Raw genomic sequence first — 21949 nt, 5'->3', positions numbered from 1 at the left:
GTAAGGCCTCCCACGGGAATCAACAAAGCATGGCATATCAAGTTGAGGACCAAGCTTTTCAGCCTTCATCAGGCCGAAAAAGGCATCCCACCATAGGGAGTAGGTTCTAAAGAGCCAGCCCATGCTTCAAGGACAGGTTCTGGTCCCACTGCCAGGGGCCCCACAAAAGACCAAGCTACACACTGTCACCCAGATGCAGAGGGCCTAGGTCAGTCCCATATTGGCTCCCCAGCTGTCTGTCCAGAGTCGGTGAGCTCCCACAAGCTCAGGTCAGCTGACTCTGTGTGTTTCCCCATCATGATCCTGATGATCCTGACCGTCCTCCCCCCCCTCCCCCCGGTTGGTTGTATCATCCCTCCATCCTCTCTTCAACTGGACTCCTGGAGCTCGGCCCAGGGCCTGGTTTAGGATCTCTGCATCTGCTTCCACCAGGTACTGGATGAAGGCAATCAGGGCAGTCACCAGTCTGATCAGAGGGGAAGCTGGTTCAGGCACCACCTTCTCCATCATTGCTCAGAGTCTTAGCTGGGGCCATCCCTGTGGATTCCTGGGAGTTTCCCTGGCACCAGGTTTCTCCCCAGCCCCACAGTGACTACTCTATCAGGATAACTCCTTCATTACTCTCCCCTCCTCCCGTCCCCATCATCCCCATCTCGACCATCCTGATCCCTTGCCCTCCCATCTCCCCACCCCCTTCCCGACCCTGCTCCCAGTTTACTCAGGACATCTCATCTATTTCCTCTTCCCCGGGAAATGCATGCATCCCTCTTAAGGTCCTCCTTGTCACCCAGCCTCTCCGAGCTGAGATTGTAGCCTGGTTACCCTTTGCTTTACATCGAGTGTCCACTAAAAAATACGGAATGCTTCACGAATTTGCACGTCATGCAAATGCAAGGGGCCATACTAATCTCTGTATTGTTCCAATTGTAGTATACGTGCTGCCTAAGCGAGCAGTTCTACACTTGTACTTACCCAAACCTGGTGAAGGACACTGCTGCTGAACTTTGCCTTGAGGGACAGCACAGCAGGTGTTTTCAGGAGTGTGCGTGTGGCTGGGTGGTTTGTTTCTTTTTCATCGTCGTATAATGCTCCACAGTATGCATGCCCTGTGATGCCACCACCCGATACTCTGTGGACTCTTGAGTCCCTCTCTGGCCGGCAGGAACAATCCTGCTGTGTATATCTTCCGACACTTCTTTCACCTTCATCAGGGATTAGACCCAGTTCATCCTTAAAAGTAGTCATGGCAGGAACTCAAGCAGGACAGGAACCTGGAGGCAGGAGCTGATGCAGAGGCCATGGAGGAGCAAGCTGCTTACTGGCTTGCTCCTCATGGCTTGCTCAGTCTGCTCTCTTATAGAACCCAGGACCAGCAGCCCACGGGTGGTACCACCCACAATGGCTGGTCCCTCCACTATCAATCACTAATTAAGACAATGCCCTACAGGCTTGCCTGCAGCCCGATCTTATGGAGGCATTTTCTCAACTGAGGCTTCTTCCTTTCCGATCACTCTACCTTGTGTTAAGTTGATATCTAACTGGCCAGCACATGGACCATCGCCGCCTCTATTCTGCTCTGTATATCTCTCTGACATAGACCAAGCTTGCCTCTTGCAAGTTCATCTTCTGTCTTTCCGTCCCCTGTGGTGACACGGAGCCACATAAGGTCTTGAGCCACAAATCCTACTAGAAGGAAGTTCTGGATCTTACTGTAGGCTCTTCAAACTTGTCACAGTGTGGGTGGGAACAGAACCCATAGACTGCCCTGAGACTCATCAGGTCCAAGAGAGTTCAAGCTGGAATCTGGGAGGCTGCCTAGGGTCTTCCAGAGTAGAGGTGGGAAGTGACCCTGCCCAGCCCCCTAAGGGAGGTGCAGGACACCTGCCTGGTGTTGGCAGAAAGAACGGGATAGAAATACTGGCAGCTTTAATCCTGCCTCTGCCGGCCCTGAGATCCTAGAAGCAGTGTGGGTCTTCTGTGGAGAGCAGAAAGATGGGTGTGTGGTGTGTGTGTGTGTGTGTCAGAAAGGCCAGGGGGCTCTGGCTAGGAAATGTGTGGCCTAGAAGCTGCTGCCTGTGGGTGGCAGGTGACACACATGGACTCAGAGACAAGGACAGATAGGCAGGGAGCCATGGGCCCGGATTAAACCCCCAAGGGCTTCATCAGGAAGCCAGCCTGGTGTGACCCTGGGGCTGTGCTCACAACCCCAGTTGGGTGACTTCCAGGCCCAACTTTGATAGCAAAGATGGAAGGTTCCCAGCTGCCAGCCTGGCGGCCGAGCTCCTACTGCGAGACTGGAGGCAGACGTGTGTGTGTGTGTGTGTGTGTGTGTGTGTGTATGTGTGTGTGCGGCGATGGTTAGGCTTGGGCATAGCGCTCAGAGTCAGGAACCAGGGCTGCATACTTGCTCATGAAGTCACATGAGCATACACACTGGCCCTGGCAGTTCTCAGGATAGAAAGTTCTGGACTTGCTACTCTCATCTCTGTCCTGACTGTCTTAGGCTGTGGTCACTCCACCCCAGGAGAGTAAAAGGGATAGACTTTTATTCTGGCGGGGAGATCCTCTCAGGCTCTGACATAGCTAGAAGCTGTGTAACTCGGCTAGGCTTAACTTTTGTTCTTTCCAGTGGAAGAGGCTGAAGGGAGCTGATGGCTCTCAAGGGTTCATAGTGGCCAGGGACCCTCCTAGGGATGACCCTATAATCCCCAGATTTCTTGTCAGCTCAGCCCCCGAGGAGAGCTTTTACCCCCACTCTCTGACTCCAAATTCTTCCATCTGCCTGAGGACTCCAATCTCATTTTTCTTCAGCTTCCCTAGTAAAAACCGTTTACCTGTTGGTTGGAGAAGCCAGAGCTCCAGGGACCCTGATCTCGGAGTCCCAGGTCCTAGAAGGAAGCTGTGTTCTTAAGGAGTACACGTGGCCTGAGCAAGCCCCACTCACCTGTGACCTCCACATCCCGCCTTCCCAACCCATGTGGGGGACCGGATGGCGCTCCACCCCTCCACCCCTGCTCTGGACCCTCTGCCCTGGTCCCCTTCTCATCACCGCACCCCTGTTTGCCCTGCACTCTGACGCAGCTCTCCAGTCTCTGTACCCTCCCGCCCTGCACCATTCTCTGTGTTATTTGTTGCTTTTGGTTTATTTGTTTTTCAGCCTTGGAGAGCTGTATGACTTCATAGAAAGCCATGGCCTGCTCCAGCTAGGTGCATTCTGTGTTCCTCCGGCAAACCACCACACTTGTCTTCCTCCACCCGCTCCCCTCCTGAACCTCAGCCATCTTCCCTCTTTCCCTCCCATCCCCCATTCCCACCACAAGCAACAGTGCCTAGGAGCCCGTGATATGGTGGTGTGAATTCAACGGGTGAGTGACTCTCGTAGGAGGTCCCTTCATTGTCTCTGTTTTTTAAGAGAGGAGACAGAAGTCAGAATGACTGAGCACTTTCTTTCTAGGGAGCTGAAGGCCTGTAGCTGCTCACTCTCTGCCCTGTGCAGAACCACACTGTACCGACTGTCCCCCTGTGCCATGCATGGCCGTAGAAACCCTCAATACTAATTGTCATGGTGGCCTTGCTCACACTTCATAGCTGGCCCACCTGTTAGAGAGGTGGGATGAGGGTCGGAGGTGTTCAGGAGTATCCTTGGGGCTGGGCAGCTGGGCCCCTGGGTGAAAAAGTGTGAGGACCCCCATGACTCATATAAAAAGCTGGGTGTGGAGGCACATCTTGTAATCCCAGTGCTGAGGAGGCTGAGTCAGGAGGATCCCCACGGCACTCTGGTCGGCCAGTCTACCCTATCTGGCTAGTGAGAGACTCTCTCCAAAAATAAGGTTGACAGAGTAATGCTAGCCTAGGTTACCTCTAGCCTACCCCACCACACACACACACACACACACACACACACACACACACACGAGGAGAAGTGGTGGTTTTCAGGGAAGCCTGTGGCTGGCAGGTGTCCCAGTCAGGAGGAAAAAAAGGCTCAATAGCTTCAGGGTCCTGGCTTGTGCCCATAGTGTTGCCTGGAGTCCCTGCGGCAGCCTCCACCTCAGCATGAGAACCATGAGGCCGCTCAGCATGGCTCTGAGGACTGGGGACTCCCCTCAGCAGATAGCAGACAGGGAGGGAAGCTGGGGGGTGGAGCCACCACCTGCCCTGTCCCTGGCGTGTGATGTGCAGACTCCGGGGCTGCTGTTGCTGGGTAACAAGTGGTCCAGCAGCTGTTCCACATCGAGGCTTGTGAGTCAAAGGCTCAGGGAAGGGATTCGTGGCACTGCTGGCTCTGCTCAGCCTCGGTGCTTTGCCCCCAACTAGGCACTGAGGAGGCCTTGGCCTCCACCCCCTACTTCCCACACAGCATGTACACTCACAGCGGTACGGCATGGAAGGCACTTTCAGGACTTGCTGGCCCCACTGTAGGTTGATTCAGGTTGATTTCGCTAGCTCTGTGGTGGCCTGGGAAGCCTTAGGCTGGCCTGGGTTCAGGGATGCCAAGGTAGAGACACCCTAGCAACCACAGGAGGTGACATTGCTGCTGTACTTCATAAACCGCCCTGGCTGGGAGCTCTGACGCTGCACATGGTGTCCGTTTGTCTGTCTGTTAGGAGGGATGAGCCATGGGCTGTCAGGGTCTTCTGTTTATTCTTGTATATCTGCAGCACCCTCTGTGTGTGTTGCAGAATTCCACATGTCCATGCGATGTCCTTGAGCCTTGCCCTGTGGGTCCTGGAGAGGGCCCAGGGAGTGGCCCCCCAAATCAGACCTCACGAGTTGAAGGTTGTCTCCCGAGAGGTCCCCACACTCCCCTAGCTGCTCTTGCATCTGCCACGAAAGGTTCCTTTCGAGTTCCTAATGTGTTCTCAGAGATCACCCTGTCTCCTGCCCTTCTGTGGGTTGACTCTAAATGGTGGTGGTCTACGTTAGGGATGCTCACCCACACAGCCCCACAGAGAGAACCAGAATCCCTGAGAGTGGGGGGTTCCCCTCCAAGAACAGAAGCTGAGCCCACGACCACCTGAGGGGCGTAGAAAAGTCCACACACTCCCAACATGGCAAAGACACCCCAGAAATGAACCCCCCCACACTATCCTTGCCCATGAATGCCATCCAAATCACCTTGGGAAGACAAGAGCAGACACAGTCGCGGGTCTGAAGACTATCAGAGAGATGATCCGCCTCGATTATACAGGATTCATACAAAGAATTTGGAGACGGCCTCGAGCTAGAGCAATCTATTAATAAAATATATAATACCAATCAGCTAGCCAGCACACCGTGTTAATAAATGACAAAGGGCATTTGACCAAGCTCTGGTGCCAACTTCTGGCTTTAAAGTAACAGCTAAAAATAGGTCTGAGGAAGCACTTTGCTATCAGAGTAGAGCATCTGCCCCAGCCAAGACTGTTCTAAATGATGGCATTAAGAAAAAAATCATTTCTGTTCAAAAACTTTTATTAGAAAAAAAGACAGCACCTTTCTCTTTGTGATGTGACGGTAGACACAGCAATAAGACAGGAAAGCGAAATGAACGGCCATCTCTAGGAAAAATTGTAATTATTTGCCATCCGCGTGATTTGAGACCCAAGAGAAGCAACCGAAAAAAAATAATTTAATATATGAATTTAATATGAAGGTACACAGCCAGAGAGAAAACACATAACACAGATCAATAACTTTCATTTGCGCGAAAGAACAAGTGATCCGAACAAGTAATGAAATAATTGGTCCCCCCGCTTGAGATGGGTACAGTAAAACAGCAGCACTGGAGCCCCAAGGAATTTCCAGAAAATTTGACAAGAAAAATTTAGGATCATTACAAAGAGCTCGATAATGTCTTCCTGGGGGACAGGAAGACAAAATAACAATGCGAAGAGGCTTGCTGGAACGTTCCCTGGAAGTTACTCCAGAATTAATTCACAGTCGGCACTAGGTGGCCAGGATGGGAAAGCAATAGAGACCTGCCCTGAAGGTTCCTCTGGAAGAAGATTCAGAACCGGATGGGGCAGACTCCCAGTTTCCAGGAGGTAGAAGCAGGAAGAGGGAGAGTTTCAGGCTAGCCTGGGCTACACAGGGAGACTTTGTCTCAAAACAACTATTCCCTTCCCTAAAAATGAATATCCAAAAAGATAAAGAACTGGGCCTAGGGGTGTGGCTCAGTCAGCCGAGGGCTTGCCTGGTGTATAGGAAGCCTTGGCTTCTGTCTTCAGTACCACATAAATGGGGTGTGTGAGGCATCCCCACAATCCCAGCATCTGGGAGGCGAAGGCTATCCTTGGCTATATAGGGGAGCTTGAGGCCAGCCTGCGCTGCATGAGATCCTGTCAAAAAAAAAAAAAGCAGAATTAAGAAATCAGGATATATGAACAATTTAGTTACAAAGTTTGTCTTCCTAAATATGAAGGACAGAGGTGACCAGTGACAGAAAGTGTGCAGTTTGGTGAGAGAAGAGAGAGGCAGGGAGTGTCCTGGGGGACCATCTCCTGAGGCTGCCTTCTGCTTTATCTGTGGGTGCACTTCTTATCACTGTGTGTGTGTGTGTGTGTGTGTGTGTGTGTGTGTGTGGTGTTGGTAGCACGTGTGTAGCCCAGAGGCCACCCGCAGGTGTCATTCTTAGAGTACCATCCACCTTGTTTTTTTGAGACAGGATCTCTCCCTGTCCTGGAGCTCACCAAGTAGGTAAGACTGACTGACCATCCAGCCCCAGGGATTGCCCTGGCTTTGCCTCCTTGGCTCAGGGATCACAAGCAAGGGCTACCAGACCTGGCATTTCATGTGGGTTCTGGGGTAGAATCCAGGCCTCTTGCTCTCTACACAGCGAGCCCTGTGCTGACTAAGCCATCTCCCCAACTCTGGTGGGCTCATTTATGATGCCAGAGAGAGGTCCTGGAGGGCACTTGAGAGCCGTGCAGAGCTGTGGAGGGAGGAAGAGAGGGCGAGATCAGAGAATCAGAAATCAACCAGAAGAAATAGATTAATCAATACATCTTGTCAAGTCCATTTGCTGCTACTTGGGGGGGGTGGTGGTGGAGTCAATTCCCATCCTGTTTCTATGCAGAGGAAACATCCCATGTGGCGTGAACATTAAATACGAGACGTCAAGTCACGCAAGTGTAAGGCGGTGTCCTCTCAGAGGGCGAGCCACTGTCCCCACTCTGCAGAACTGTGGGAGCCAGGGCAGGAGTCTCAAACCCAAGGATCTGGTGACAATGAACCTCCTGTTTCAGCCTCCTGGGAGCTGGGGATGACAGTTGCGAACCACACCTGTCTAGAGGAGCCTCCTTGGTGGCTGACCATCATTCCCTGGCGCCTGTTGGGGTGGACATGGTGTGGCCTCTGGGAGATGACTGGTGACTATGGGAGCTTCCTAGGGGACAGGGCATGCTGGTGATGGCGGTAGTAGACTGTTCCACAGTCTAGAAGCAGGTCGAGCCCCAGGGAGGAGGAAAGCCTCTATTCCATTCACCTCCTCAGAACTTACAGCGTGGACAAATGGAGTGTGGGCAGCCACGGGTACGAGTGAGTGGTGTGGGCCCTTTCCCTTCCTGCCCTCTCACTCTGTCAGGAGGTCATAGACTCATATCTGGTGGAGGTGTGTCCCACAGAGGGGTCCGTGGAGGCCCAGACACACAATGGTTCCAGTCACACGCGTCTCAACGCCAGTACCCTCAGAAGAGATATTGTGCATTTCTTAATTTCCCTAATTAATGGAACATTGAAGGACCAATTGCTCACTCATGTGGGGGGGGGGTTCTGACTGTGTGCAGAGGTCCACATCCGCTGTCTTCCTCAGTCATCCCACATTATCTTTGAGACAGGGTCTCTCATGAACCTGATGCTCTCTGATTCAGCTGGACTACGTGGCCAGCGAGCCCCATGGATCCTCCATCTCCACCTCTCCCCTCTCCACCCAGCACTGGATTGCAGGCATGCACCATGAGACCTGGCTTTGATGTGGGACCCAGGATCGAACCCAGGCCCTCGAGCTCACACAGACACACCTTGCCCGTTGATGTGCTAGCTCCCAGGTAATTGTAAAATCTGAGGGCTGTTGGCTCGTTTACAACCTCAACTCAAAAATGGTGCCCTCTCCCCCGCCAAATCTTTAGTACAATGGAAAATGAGTACAGATCCGACAGCCAAGGTGCTGGTGTCGTGAGGGTTGGCCTGACCCCGTGAGTAGTTTGCGGTTGGTCACTGTGTCTGTACCCAGTGAGATCTGGCCTATGTTGTCCCCTGGGGAGCCAGCCAGTTTTCTACCATAGCTCCTTGCCTTCCCACCAGGCCGATATCAAACCTCCAAATAGTGTCAGAGTCCCCGAGGTCAGGAGAATTAGAAAGGGGCTTTCTGGAACTCGGGGGCTCTCGGAGGTCAGCATAGTAGTAGGATTAGAACAGCAGACCTCAAAACAACCGGAGAGATTCAGGTCAGACTAAAGATAGAACCTCCTGGCTGCCAGAGTTATGGGGTGTGATGGGACACCCAGACCCATGCTTGCCTTTAAATGAGGCTCTCTGTCTGATGATGGGGAGTGTAGCAGAGTTCCTGGAGAGGGTCACACATTGTCTATCATCTTCAGGGACCAGCCTGGCATCCGCCTCCGAAGATGCCTGCCAGCGCCTGAGCGGGGAGCCTTTGCTGACTGATTTCTCCCTCCAATGGTGCAATACATCATCTTTTTTAATTTAAAAAGATGCCCGGTGGAAGCTTAAGAGACCATTAAGTGTTTGGGTCCCTAATTAACTTCAGAGCAGCCTGGAGCAGCGAGGGAGGGGGGAGGGCCACAGGGAGTGATCTGGGGGCCCCAGCTCTGGTTGGGAAGGAAACCGCAGACCAGACCCTCCCCCCTCCTGCATCTCTGGGCCCCAGCCTCGCGGGGGAGGCTGGATGCTTTGTGTATCTGGCTCCAGCTCCACGGTTCCCTCTGGAACTCTGGAGTGAATCAGGAGACTGTTCATCTTCAAACTGCCTGCTGAATTCTCTTGCTAGTCTCTGTTTCCTGGTTGACTTTCTCTCTCTGAGCTCCCCTCTTTCTCTTTCTCTCCCTCTTTCCCCTCTTCCTCGTTCCACATGCTGAGGTCATCACTGATGATGGCTTTGGTATCTAGTAGATGCTCAGTTAATGTAGATGTGTGTGTGTGTGTGTGTGTGTGTGTGTGTGTGTGTGTGTGTGTGTGAAGTTGTTCTGGCCGCATGCTTACAGAGTGTTTTCTTCTCTGAGTAGATGGATCGAGGCCCCAGTGTTCTATTACAAGGTCATCTGGTGTTTGACAGTCTCCCTGTCCCTTCAGGCCCTCCTTGGTGACCTCTGAGTTCTCACAGGGAGGGGTGTGGTGTGGACACGGGTATTCTCTAGCCTCCATTTCTCTGGCCAGCTGGAGGACAAAGTCAGGTCCAGCCAAGGTCCAGGGCATGCCAGGCCTGACCCTGTGGCCAGTTCCCAAGGAGCCAGGCTGCTGATTCAGCCATCCTGCAGTCCTGGTCATGCTGAGCTTGAACGGGGGGCAGGGGTGGTGTACTGGGAGAGCAGGTAGGATCCAGACAACCTTAGTGGGTGATGAGGAAACCCTGAAAGCTGGCGGGGGTCCCTGGGGCCTTTCCTGTGTGGAGCCAGGGATACACACATGCTCTGTCCACCCAGGCTGTTTTACAAAATCTCTCTTCTGTCTTTTTAGATCAAGGAGGGTCTAGAACAAAGAGGACAACCCATACAAAGTTCTAGAAACTTTAAATAGCCAGAAGCCTGCTTCTGTACCGTCAACCTAGGAGGTAGAGCCAAGCTCATCTCTACTTGACGGAGTAGGAAGCCGAAAGAAGCTCAGAGAGGGTCAGTAACTTTCCCAAGGTCACCCAGTCAGCGCTTGGCCAAACCAACTTTAGCACCCCAACCTGAACTCAGCAGCAAGAGAACAGGCTGGCTCCGGTGTGCTCTTGGCCAGGCTGGGTCCATGCAGCCTCAGCCTCCCGGACCTGCCCATCATAGCCCGGCAGACTCTGCCGCAGAGCACTGGACAGTTCTGGCTGGAGCCCTGCGGCAGCAGCGGGCAAGCGGGCGTTAGCAGTAAACATGATCTATTGGCAAAACATTGGAACGGTGAAAAGTTACTGATCGATAGCTCTCTACCCATCTCTCTGTGTCCCGCCCTGGCCCTCAGCCTGTGCTGCCCCTGGGGGGTGCAGCAGGGGAAGGGAAGTCCACTTCGTCAGCAGAAGCCTTGGCTCAGCTCCAGCTCTACCCCGGCCGCTCTTCCTGCTCTATGATCGAGAACAGAGCCGTATTTTTAGACACATGTGATCAGTCCCACTCGGCCGCCATGATTATGTAAATCTGACTATAAGAAGTTTAAAAGCCGAGAATGCCACGCGCTACTTCATCACCAGGGAAGGGCCGCGGGGTTGGAATGACAACGCAAGTCCATTGTCCCCGGGGTGCCCTGGGCTACAGAGGTCCTCTGTGAGCACCCACGGTGTGTGTGTGTGTGTGTGTGTGTGTGTGTGTACAAAGAGTCATCCCCAGACACGAGGCCCCAGCCCTCTTACTATAGGAAGAATCCTTGCAGATACCCAACGAATCTCAGGTGGGGAAACTGAGGCCTGAAGTTGAACATGGAGGGCCTGGGCAGCGCAGGCTTGATACTTCAGCCTCAGTTCCTCTGGCCTCTGGCCACCTATTCTAAGAAGAGAGAAGTGGGAAGCAGAGAGAGGAAGAAGTGGATGAGAACTAAGTCCGGCCCCTCCCTTGTCACCTTGGACCTCCCCCCCACACATTGCCCCAACATCCACCCATTATAGCCTGGCACTGCCTACTCCTCTCTGTCCTGGGACACCCTCCCAGCCCCTGGGGAGGAATGGCTCTGATCACATGACCGTGCACCCTCGCCTCCTCCTGCCTGCCTGCCTGCCTGATAGACTCTTACCCAGCCACTAAGACCATCCGTCTGATGCCCTGCCCACCAGCCTGTGGCCCAGCTGTGTCTCTCTCCAGCTCTCCTCTCTCCTGCCAGACTGTGTGTCCCTCTGCGTATGGTCCTTTGAGGGGCCTTTGCTGTTCTTAAACGCCATGCCTAGCGTCCCCCTGCTGTGGGGGAGAGCATTGCACGGAGCAGGGTGGGACCAGAAGTTGTCTTGCTGCCCAGTCCTTTTAGTCTACAAGTCAGCTGCCTAATGAAAGCCTATTAGGAAAACCACTAAAACCACTCTGTTCATTCCTAGGTCTCTTTGAATGCTTCTTTGGCCTGTGATAGGTCTTTCCTCCCTCCCTCCCTGCCTCCCTCCCTTCCTTCCTCCCTTCCGTGTGTGTTCATGCGAGTGCAGATGTGTATGTGTGCATGTAAGCACATGCATATGTACTAACACATGGAGGTCAAATGTCAATCTCAGGTACCATTCACTTTTTTTTTTTGAGGCAGGGTAACCTTGGCCTGGAGTTCACTGAGGCTGTCTGGCCCTTGAGTCCCAGGGATCCTCCTGTCGCCCCCTCCTGAGCACTGTGGCTACAACACTTAGCTTTTCATATGAGTTAAGGGGATCTGAATCCAGATCCTCATGCTCATATGGTGAGTGTTACCAACTGAGCCATCTCCCCCTGTGACATTTCTTTGAGTGACTAGTTGACTCCCTTGGGCACCTCTGCCATCTCCATCCGGTGGTCTGACTCTCAGCTCCTAGCATGGCTTCAAAGCCTCCTGTGGTGCAAGGCTTCTCCCTCTGGTATCTCAGGGGTCAGAGCTGTCAACTGGTCCCGGTGAGCTGAGCCAGCACCCGGGTTTGGTCCCTGCTCATTGTATGCAGAATCTATCCTCCAAACTAGTCCTGAGAGCACCTGGTTGGCACACCTGTCACACACCTCATCCGCAAACTAGGAAATGTCAGGGCGGTGGAGACCCACTGGGGTTCAGCCAAGTGGAGGTGTCAGGGGATAGCATTGGGCAGTCCAGCTGAAGGTCAGCCACAGGGCCACTTGAGAACCCAACTTCAGGGACAGGAAAGAATACCATGGTGTGAGCAAGACAAGAAGCCAGGGACTGGTGGCCCAGAGGTCACCTGTGACAGTGACAGGAGGCGTCACTCTCTTAGATACAGGGTGGAAACAGCTGGAAAAAGATACAGTCCCAAGGCAGAGGGAAACATGGGTCGACTAGTGAGGACGTTTACTGTGGAGGGCAGGCACAGGTGAACAAGGAAGGAGGCAGATTGAGTGTGTTGCTTATTACCGTGGAAAATTCTAGAAGGATTGGCTGCACTTCTGACACTGGGCATCCACACGTGGGCGGGGGACCCCTGACACAGAATGTGGCCCACTTAAGGACGTGTGTTCTAGATGGGGGTGGGGGGAGAGCTGGGCCTGGTGCCGGGATGCAACTCTCTCTTGCAGGGTCTAGACGCTGCCTTCCACCCTGGGGTCTGTGGGTTGATGAGTGAGTTACTAAGCACAGAGTGAGAGGAGAAATGAGGGGATGAGAAGGGATTGCAGGGTGAGGTGAGGACCAGGGGGGTGAGTGAATTATGGAATGAGGGAAAGGTTGGCGGGAGAGCTTGGGTCCATCCTGGGCCATCAATACGAATACCCATCAAGGCGATTTGACCAGTTCTCTTGATAACTACTCCCTGGAGTGGCCCCATGGCCTCAATACTCTGGGACCAGACCCATGGCATTTGCCCTGGCTTCCACCTAATTCTGTGCCTGTGACTCTGGACATTGACCTAGACGGGAAGAGGCATGGGCCAATTCACTGTGCGACCCAGGATGGATCTTACTTTTTGGACCTCAGTTTCCTCGATCTGAAAAGCTAAGTATGGAAGGAGAATTTGGGGACCCACAAGGCTGAGGTTGTGGGGTTCCCTGTGAGGCAGAGGCTATGTGAGAGGTGGGTCCGTCTTTCCATGCTTGAGGCGCCGCTGGCCATGGTAGAGGGGACAGTCATGGGTTCCTACCCTGGCAGGTACTGAAGATCCCTGCATTGTTGACAAACCTAGGTGTGGGATGGCAGAAGGCTGGGGGTGGGGAAGAGACAGAGGACTACGTGGCTGGAGTCAGGGGCCCTTGAACTCAGCGTGCCCACTGCCATACTGGAACAGGGTGAGACGGAGTAGGGACTGTTGCCCACACTGTGAGTCAGAGTACGAACAAGGTAAGGGGGGACAAAAGAGCACCTTGGGGTCCCCACACAGCCTGTCCCATGTGTCTAGGTGAGCATGTGCATGCAAACTCATGCCTAGGACGACACAGGAGTGCAAATGCCCATGCATACACCTGCAGCTGTGTGCGTAGGAGGCCGACAGACCGCAGGAGACACCACGGCGCCTCTTTGGGCCTGTAATCCTGCTTAACTCGACTTTCAGTTATTTTGAGCAAGAGATTACAGCTGATTAAGATCTCTCGCCAGGCACTACCCCTCCTGGAGGCCAGGAGAGAAAGGCTCTGCCCACCGGGGCCCGTGTCCTCACAACCAACTCCACTGGCCTTTCTCTGGCTCCAGCTCTCCTGTGGTTGTCAGTACAGGCTCCGAGGCATGGTGGATACGTTGTGCCACCACTGTGAACTTGACATCGTATGAGGAGCCCAAGGGAATTCCCAGGCCCTTCTGGCTAAGGATCATGCCACCCCAAGGCTCTATGTCTGCTCACCGGCTCCAGTGCACAAGGTCTAAGCAGAAACCGGGCTGCTGAACCGCAAGGCAGGGTCTGGGTTCCTCTGGATTTCCAATCTATTCTGTTCACCTTTCTCCATTAGAAATGGATTCTCTTGGGAGCCAGGTCCCATTTATGAAGTTTGCAAAGAGGAAAGAAATATATATATATATATATACACATTCCTCCTCATTTTAGTCGCCTCGGTGCAGCCTAGTTGCCGCTGTCAATATTGGTGAAATACACTTAGCTGGCTGCTGGCCAGGCCACTGAGCGGTGACAAAGGCAGCTGTAAATCCCTGTATTAACAAGCGAATACCCATTTCTCCATCCTGCAAGTGGGCAGAGGGGGCCAGAGGATAAAGGACTCCAGTTGTCCCGTAAGGCATCCTCCCATCACCCCACAGTTCTGTTCTCATGCACTCTGGGATTAGGGGATTGGGGGGAGGCATAGTCCTGGTCCTGGGGGGGCATAACTGGGGAGGCATGGGGTAGAGGAGGCTGCTTGTATGTAAACTTGGGGTGGGAGATGGAGGAAGGTGGGCCTGGTCTGGGGAAGTATAGGATGCCATTGTTAAGCTGGAGAGGACTTTTCTTTTAATTAAGGAGGTTGTTTTATATTTCTTTATTAATTGTGTGTATGGGGGGGCAATTTGCGGGAGTTGGATCTCTCCTTCCACCATGTGGGTCCTGGGGATTGAACTCAGGTCGTCAGGCTTGGCAGTCATCACCCTGGTTTGCTGAGCCATCTCAGTCTCCCTCAATCCCAGGAAGACTTCTTTGCAAAGTGGGCTGCCCCTCCTCCATTGCCACGAGGGGGACAGCTTCAAGTCCTGGGTGCTCTGTGGGTAGCTGGCCTCAGAGATCAGCCAGCTGGTTCGCTTGGAGAAACTGAGGCCTAGAAGGGGTGGCTTGCCGGGTCATGTGGTGGGGGCGGTCACTCGGAGCTCTACTAGTGATGAGCCCTGGGTGTGCTGGACCACTCTGCTGCCTCCTAGAGGGCAGAAGGAGAACTGATCCGCCTCAGGCTGGGGACATTGGCTGGGTGTTCGGCACCCCCTGCAGGCGGCTCTGAAGGTGCTGTGGCTGGCCCTTGTTGGGGAGAAGTGACATCCAAGAACTCCATCCAGGTGGCAGGCACAGTGCCAATGAGTCAATGAGATGGATGTCCTGCCTCAGCCAGCCCTGCCACTCATGGCCTGATGAACTCTGAGTCCTTTCTTTAGGCTGTTACCCTGTGGACTTGAGGTTATGCCCAGTGAAATGTATCGTCCCTCAAGATACTTCTGAGTTGGTCACCCTGGGGACATCGTGTCCACCTTGCATATGTTTGCCTTGGTGACCCCATACTCTCTCACCCAGTCCCGTGACCTAAGACAAGTATCAGGGTTTCCGTTTTACAGAAGACGTGGGTGGATGGCTTGGCTGAATTCTTCAGTCACCCACTGACCTTGGACATGAGTGTTTTGTGTGTGTGTGTGCGTGTGTGTGTGTGACTTACTCTCTTTTCTCTTGTCTTACAGCAGAGAGTACTTCAGGCACAGGAGCCTGGAGAAGCCACCAGGACACACAGGCCCATGGGAAAGCAGGCCGGGGTCACCTCAGGATCGGGGAGGACGACGCCAGGCAGTGGGCAGTGAGGGAGCCATCCTCCCTCACAGGACTTGCGCCATGCAGCTTGGGACAGGACATCTCTGACAGTGCAGGCAGTGACCCATCTCACCCCTAAGTCCCCCGCGGGGGGTAGGGCACTGCCCAGCCCTCCACCCTGTCCCCATAGGCAGAGTGTCCCGAGATGGCTGGGCACGGGTGGGGCGCACCCTGGGTGCTTGTGGCGGCTGCCACGTTACTGCACGCAGGCGGGCTGGCCCAAGGCGACTGCTGGCTGATCGAGGGTGACAAGGGCTTTGTGTGGCTGGCCATCTGCAGCCAGAACCAACCGCCCTATGAGGCCATCCCCCAACAGATCAACAACACCATCGTGGACCTGCGGCTCAATGAGAACCGTATCCGCAGTGTGCACTATGCCTCCCTGAGCCGCTTTGGAAACCTCACATACCTCAACCTCACCAAGAATGAGATTGGCTACATCGAGGACGGGGCCTTCTCCGGCCAGTTCAACCTCCAGGTGCTGCAGCTGGGGTACAACCGGCTGCGCAACCTTACGGAGGGCATGCTGCGGGGCCTGAGCAAACTCGAGTACCTGTACCTGCAGGCCAACCTCATCGAGGTGGTCATGGCTAGCGCCTTCTGGGAGTGTCCCAACATCATGAACATAGACCTCTCCATGAACCGCATCCAGCAGCTGGGCAGCGGCACCTTCGCGGGCCTGGCCAAGCTCTCGGTGTGCGAAATTTACAGTAACCCTTTCTACTGCTCTTGTGAGCTGCTGGGCTTCCTGCGTTGGCTGGCTGCCTTCACCAATGCCACACAGACCCACGACCGGGTACAGTGTGAGTCGCCTCCTGTCTACGCCGGCTACTTCCTGCTGGGCCAGGGCCGCCATGGCCACCAGCGTAGCATCCTCAGCAAACTGCAGTCTGTGTGCACCGAGGACTCCTACACAGCTGAGGTGCTCGGCCCACCTCGCCCGGCGCCAGGCCGGTCACAGCCGGGACATTCACCACCGCCACCTCCCCCGGAGCCCAGCGATGTGCCCTGTCCCGATGACGAGTGCTTCTCTGGTGACGGCACCACGCCACTGGTGGTCCTGACGACTCTGGCCACTCAGATGGAGGCTCGTCCCTCCATGAAGGTCAAGCAGCTGACCCAAAACTCGGCCACCATCATGGTGCAGTTGCCGAGCCCGTTCAACCGCATGTACACACTGGAGCACTACAACAACAGCAAATCGTTCACCGTGTCCAAGCTGACCCAGCCTCAGGAGGAGATTCGCCTGACCAATCTCTACACCCTCACCAACTACACATACTGCGTGGTCTCCACCAGCTCTGGGACCCATCACAACCACACCTGCCTTACCATCTGCCTGCCCAAGCCGCCCAGCCCCCCTGGCCCCGTGCCCAGCCCCTCCACAGCCACTCACTACATCATGACCATCCTCGGCTGCCTCTTCGGCATGGTGCTCGTTCTGGGCGCTGTTTACTACTGCCTGCGCAAGCGGAGGCGACAGGAGGAGAAACATAAGAAGGCGGTGGCGGCGGCAGCTGGCAGCCTGAAAAAGACCATCATCGAGCTGAAGTATGGGCCTGAGATTGAGGCACCTGGGCTAGCCCCGCTGACCCAGGGCCCGCTGCTTGGCTCTGAGGCTGTGTCTCGAATACCCTACTTGCCAGCCACCACCAGTGACGTGGAGCAGTACAAGCTAGTGGAGAGTAGTGAGACCCCCAAAGCCACCAAGGGGAACTACATTGAAGTACGCACAGGGGAACCACCAGAACGCAGAAGCTGTGAGCTGAGCCGGCCTGGCACAGAAAACCAGAGCTCAGTGGCAGAAATCTCCACCATTGCCAAGGAGGTGGACAGGGTCAACCAGATCATTAACAATTGCATCGACGCTCTCAAGTCTGAGTCCACGTCCTTCCAGGGCGCCAAATCGGGGGCCGTGTCCGTGGCTGAGCCGCCGCTGGTACTGCTGTCCGAGCCTCTGGCTAGCAAGCACAGCTTCCTGTCCCCTGTCTACAAAGATGCCTTTGGCCATGGTGGCCTGCAGCGGCACCACAGCGTGGAGGCTGCACCCGGCCCCCCCAGGGCCAGCAGTTCATCCAGCGGTTCTGCGCGTAGCCCTCGCACCTTCCGGGCTGAGGCCACCGGCACACATAAGGCCCCAGCCACTGAGACCAAGTACATTGAAAAAAGCTCACCTGTGCCCGAGACCATCCTCACTGTGACACCCGCAGCCACTGTGCTGCGGGCCGAGGCCGACAAGAGTCGCCAGTATGGTGAGCATCGGCACTCGTACCCCGGCTCCCACCCTGCTGAGCCACCTGCTCCGCCGCCACCTCCGCCCACTCATGAAGGGCTCGGAGGCCGCAAGGCATCCATCCTGGAGCCTCTGACACGGCCACGACCCCGAGACCTCGTCTACTCGCAGCTGTCCCCGCAGTACCACAACCTGAGCTATTCATCCAGCCCCGAGTATACCTGCAGGGCGTCCCCGAGCATCTGGGAGCGCCTCAGACTGAGCCGTAGGAGGCACAAGGATGATGCGGAATTCATGGCGGCTGGCCACGCCCTGCGCAAGAAGGTCCAGTTTGCCAAAGATGAGGATCTGCATGACATCCTAGACTACTGGAAAGGTGTGTCTGCCCAGCACAAGTCCTGAATCTCCCTCCATCCCTCAGCAGGGCCCAAGGCAACCTGGCCCTGTCCTCTCCGAAACTCGTGATGCTCAGTGGACCAAAAAGGATAGACCATGCGCAGCAGCTATCCCTGACTGAGACTCAACACTAAGCCCAACATAAGTGCACAACAAGGGGCTGCTGGGCTCAGCGCCTGGCCTGCAGGGACAGCTTGAGGAGGCCGCAGGTGGCCACAACAGTAGATATACTAACTTCCATGTAACTGTACTGTGCCTGCTGCCTGGTGCAAGCAAGCAAGCCGCACACACACATACACACACACACACACACGCACGCACACACTCACCACATGCAAACACGCACAAATACACATATATACACACACGCGCGCGCATGCACACACACACACATGCACATGCATACACACGCACACACGGGACTTCGGAAAACTGTGTCTTATGGGTGGGGGCGGGGGAGGGGAATTTTTTCCATCTTTTTCCTGTTCTGAGTCTTCTCTTCCTTTTTCTCTCTTTCTTCTCTCTTTCCTCTTTCTTTCCTTCCTTTTTAAAAAAAATATATATAAAAGTGAAATTCTTAAAAAAAAACCCTAAATCACCTATCGTGGGGGGGGGTGACCAAGTGTGGCCAGCTTCATGGCACCCCCTAAATATGACGTCCCAGTCTGTGGAGTGCTGGGGGGTGGAGCTGAGGCAGATAGGCTGCCTGACTTTGGCAGCATCCTGAGGCTGTGGAACTCCAGGCCCCGGGGAGATGGAGACTGTGCCTAGGGACAGGATGGGATGGCAAGAGGGGTGCAGGCTGGGAAGAATTGTGAAACAGGTGTGTCTCCCCAACCCCGGCCCCATCTTCATTGTACACTGTAGCTGTTCTATTGTACAGAAAAAGAATCTATATTTGCAAAGTTTGCTGTAAAATGAGAGAGAAAAAAAAAGACTATGTCTACTAAAAAAAAATCTGCAAAGGAAAAAATTCAAATACATGTGTTCTGTGGGTTTTTACTGGGGATGGGGGTTCAGGGCCCCATTTAGGTGATTGTGGGTAGTGACTTTGATGGGCTCAGTGGGAGCCCCGGGGGTAAATTAGTGTGGCTCACACTGGGCAAGGAAGAGTCCAGTCTTGGTGAGGGTGGAACCAGTGTGGATGGGTTGGGAATAAGAGGCAGAAGGAGGTCCAGCAGGGCTGTGGCTACACCTGGGCCCCATGTGCAGACCTAATGGATGAGGGTTAGAAACATCCTGGAATAAACAGCGGCTCCTATGAGCTGGTGGGGATGGTGGGTTGGTGTGAGGGTGAGATGGTTAGAGTGTGTGTCTGTGGAGGGGTCCTTCCATACCCAGAGCCCCACCCACATGGAGAGACCCTTCTATACCCTGCAACCTGAAGCCAGCTTTCATCTTCGCACAGCCGGCCCTGCCTGCCAACCCTCCCTCGTCTCTTGCCCACTCTCTGTCTTAGGTGACCTTCTCTGGGTGGGCCCATCCTCTGGGGATGAGCAGTGGATCTTTCTAGGTTCTTCAGTTTCCAGAGCTGGTAGGAGGAAGTCCCAGTCCAAGGCTAGCCTCTGAACTTCCTGTTATTGAAACCATAGTCACTCCTTGTCAAGAACCATCCATCTGCCACTCTCTAGCCCAATGCCAATAGCTCCAGTGGCCCTGTGATCACCCCCCACCCAAATGCTGTTCTCTTCCAGAGAGGTTTAGTGCTGTGTAGGGAAGGGACACCCTGTCCCTTTGTACCCATGGAACCCTGAAGCCATTCACTTACCTGGACAGCCAGGAAGCATGTCTCCCTATCAATTCCCAAACCATTTTGAGGATCTTCCCTTTATGCCCCTAAAGGTCCTAGTCACTGAGGGCCTCCACCCAGGGAAAACAACTTCTAGTATGGACTATTGACAAAAACCCAATAAGATACCAACATCCTGGACTCAAGCTACCAAGGGACTTGAATATAGAGCTACAGTTATGGAAAGAAGCAGGCTTTGGCATCTGATGAGCTTTGGGGAATACGCCTAGGTTCCAGCCTAGCTGGCGATGAGGGCAGAGAGGGTAGGGGAGGCTGGGGACCAGGGGCACGCAGACTCTGCTTGCATACTCCCAGGGACACAGGCTCATCTCTTTCCTCTAACTTTAGGCACTTTTCTTAGAACCACATAGTCCCAGGGTCAAGTTCAGGCTCCTCCTGGGTCCCTGGAGGGAAACACAGAGCTACACACAGAGCCCATGCTAGATTCCTACCCAGGGTGCATTTGATGGGAACCCTGCCAGTAAACCCTCTAAACGGATCCCCCTCAAATATTATGTATCCTGTCCTTTCTTGTCCAACCTAACAGGCACCAACCAGCTCAGCTCCTTCCCAGCGCTGTACCTTTCTGATCATCGAAGGACCACCAGTGGTCCAGAGACAGAGATCACATCCAGAGGGGAATGTAGGATCCAGAGTTGGTGGTAGCAGCCCACAGAAGAGCCTTTACCTCCCAGGGATACATAGCCACTCAATGACTGTTCTGGTTATGGGACAGAGAGAGGTGATCAGGCCTGCTCAACACATTCCTTGTCCCCAAGAAGACAAAATAACTCTTTATAGGGGACCATGACAGATAAAACAAAGGTGGCAGCCTCGCAGGTCAGGCAGCTGGCCAGAGATTGCGCATGTGTGAAGGGACAGGACAGAGAGAGCTGGTACCAAGATGGAGTCTAATGGAAGAATTGCGGGTCTGGAGAGGGACGAGGGCAGAGAGACAAGAGACAGGAGATGCATGCAGGATGCCCAGCTGCCAGAGCCCAGGCAATGATGCCTAGTCTTCCAAGGTCTCCTAAGGCCAGCGGAGTCAACTCTGCTGAGTGTGAGCTGGTGACAGATACGCACATGACACCACATCCTCACTAGAAAGAGTTTAAGAGTGTGGTGGCTAAGGTGCCAGGAGAAGACCTACACATTAAAATGTGTTTAGATTTCTTTAATGTGTATAAATGTTTTGCCTACATATTTGTATGTGTACCATGTGCATGCCTGGTACCTGTGGAGGCCAGAAGAGGGTGTCAGATTCCTTGGAACTGGAGTTATGGATGGTTATGAGCCACTGTGGGGGTGCTGGGAATCTAACCTGGAAGAGCAGCCAGTGTTCTTAATTGCTGAGCCATCTCTCCAGCCCTGACCCACATTTATCAGGTGCCCACCGTGTGCAAAACTCTGCACAGCTGAACTTGGGAACTTGCAGGCTGGCAGCCACGTGCCATGAAGGGAAGTGGTCAGCTCAGAGGTGCACAGGGAATGCCAGGCAATGAAGGGAAAAAGCCAGGGGTGCTGGGTTGGGGGCTCCTGAAAGTGGTGGGACTTGGCTTGTAGAAGGGGAAAGAAAAGGGAGGACAGGCCCTAGGAGAGTGGGGTCTGAACTGGGTTTAGAGCAGGGATATGGGAACTCTCCCCATGGTCCCTGCTTTGTGGTTTCCCATGGGGAAAACGGAGGGTCTGGGAGCTTGAATCAGGGGCCTTGTGACTGTTCCTATACCTTAAGTCCCAGCTATCTCCTTCATCCAGTGTGGGGAAGGCACCCCACCCCCTCCTCTGGTTACCAGGACAGTCTCCCAAAGGACCCTAACACAAAAGCAGCACACAGGGCAACCACAGGTAGCTGGTATGGATGAGAGGATCCTGGAGGACAAAGCCTACTCCACATGTCTCTTAGCTTCCACAGCCCAGCCCTATGGGAGTGACCCTGAGGAAGATCAGGAGTAAGTGTCTGTTCTGTATGATGCAGAGAATGATCTGGAAGCTATTCTTTTGTTTGAATGAGAGTGAGAATATTTATCAAATATATAGCAATCGAGAGAGAGAGAGAGAGAGCATTAAATCAGGGACTTAAAATATAAAATGTTCAGCAGAAACCAATCAGGGAAGTCCCATTGAGGCAGACAGCTGGGCTTCCCACAGAGAGAAGAGCATACTCAGACTGACATGGACTAGAGGCTTCCACAGAACAAAGAACAACAAATAAAGATCACATCGTCCAGATGGGGCCTCACGACATCCAGCAGAA

At 54.0% G+C, this 21949-nt stretch overlaps 1 protein-coding gene and 1 non-coding gene across 2 annotated transcripts in view; one reads left to right on the top strand and one right to left on the bottom strand.

Annotated features, from left to right (window-relative positions):
- The window catches only part of Elfn1 (extracellular leucine rich repeat and fibronectin type III domain containing 1), a 62422-nt gene extending 44103 nt beyond the window's left edge, over nucleotides 1–18319 (top strand). The window contains exon 2 of the mRNA XM_050163137.1: nucleotides 15151–18319. Coding sequence (XP_050019094.1) covers nucleotides 15423–17912 — 2490 coding nt within the window. The 5' untranslated portion in view covers nucleotides 15151–15422 and the 3' untranslated portion in view covers nucleotides 17913–18319. The remainder of the gene's footprint in view (nucleotides 1–15150) is intronic.
- On the bottom strand, nucleotides 850–954 carry LOC126514382 (U6 spliceosomal RNA). The gene has a single exon (XR_007595563.1). It is a non-coding gene; the product is annotated as a U6 spliceosomal RNA (small nuclear RNA).
- Nucleotides 18320–21949: the final 3630 nt, after the last annotated feature.

The sequence above is a fragment of the Alexandromys fortis genome, unplaced genomic scaffold (genome assembly GCF_014885135.2).
Source record: "Alexandromys fortis isolate MF-2015 unplaced genomic scaffold, M_Fortis_MF-2015_v1.1 scaffold_144, whole genome shotgun sequence".
Lineage (NCBI taxonomy): Eukaryota > Metazoa > Chordata > Mammalia > Rodentia > Cricetidae > Alexandromys > Alexandromys fortis.
The sequence above is the reverse complement of the archived record's forward strand: the minus strand, read 5'-3'. Positions and strand labels throughout refer to the sequence as shown.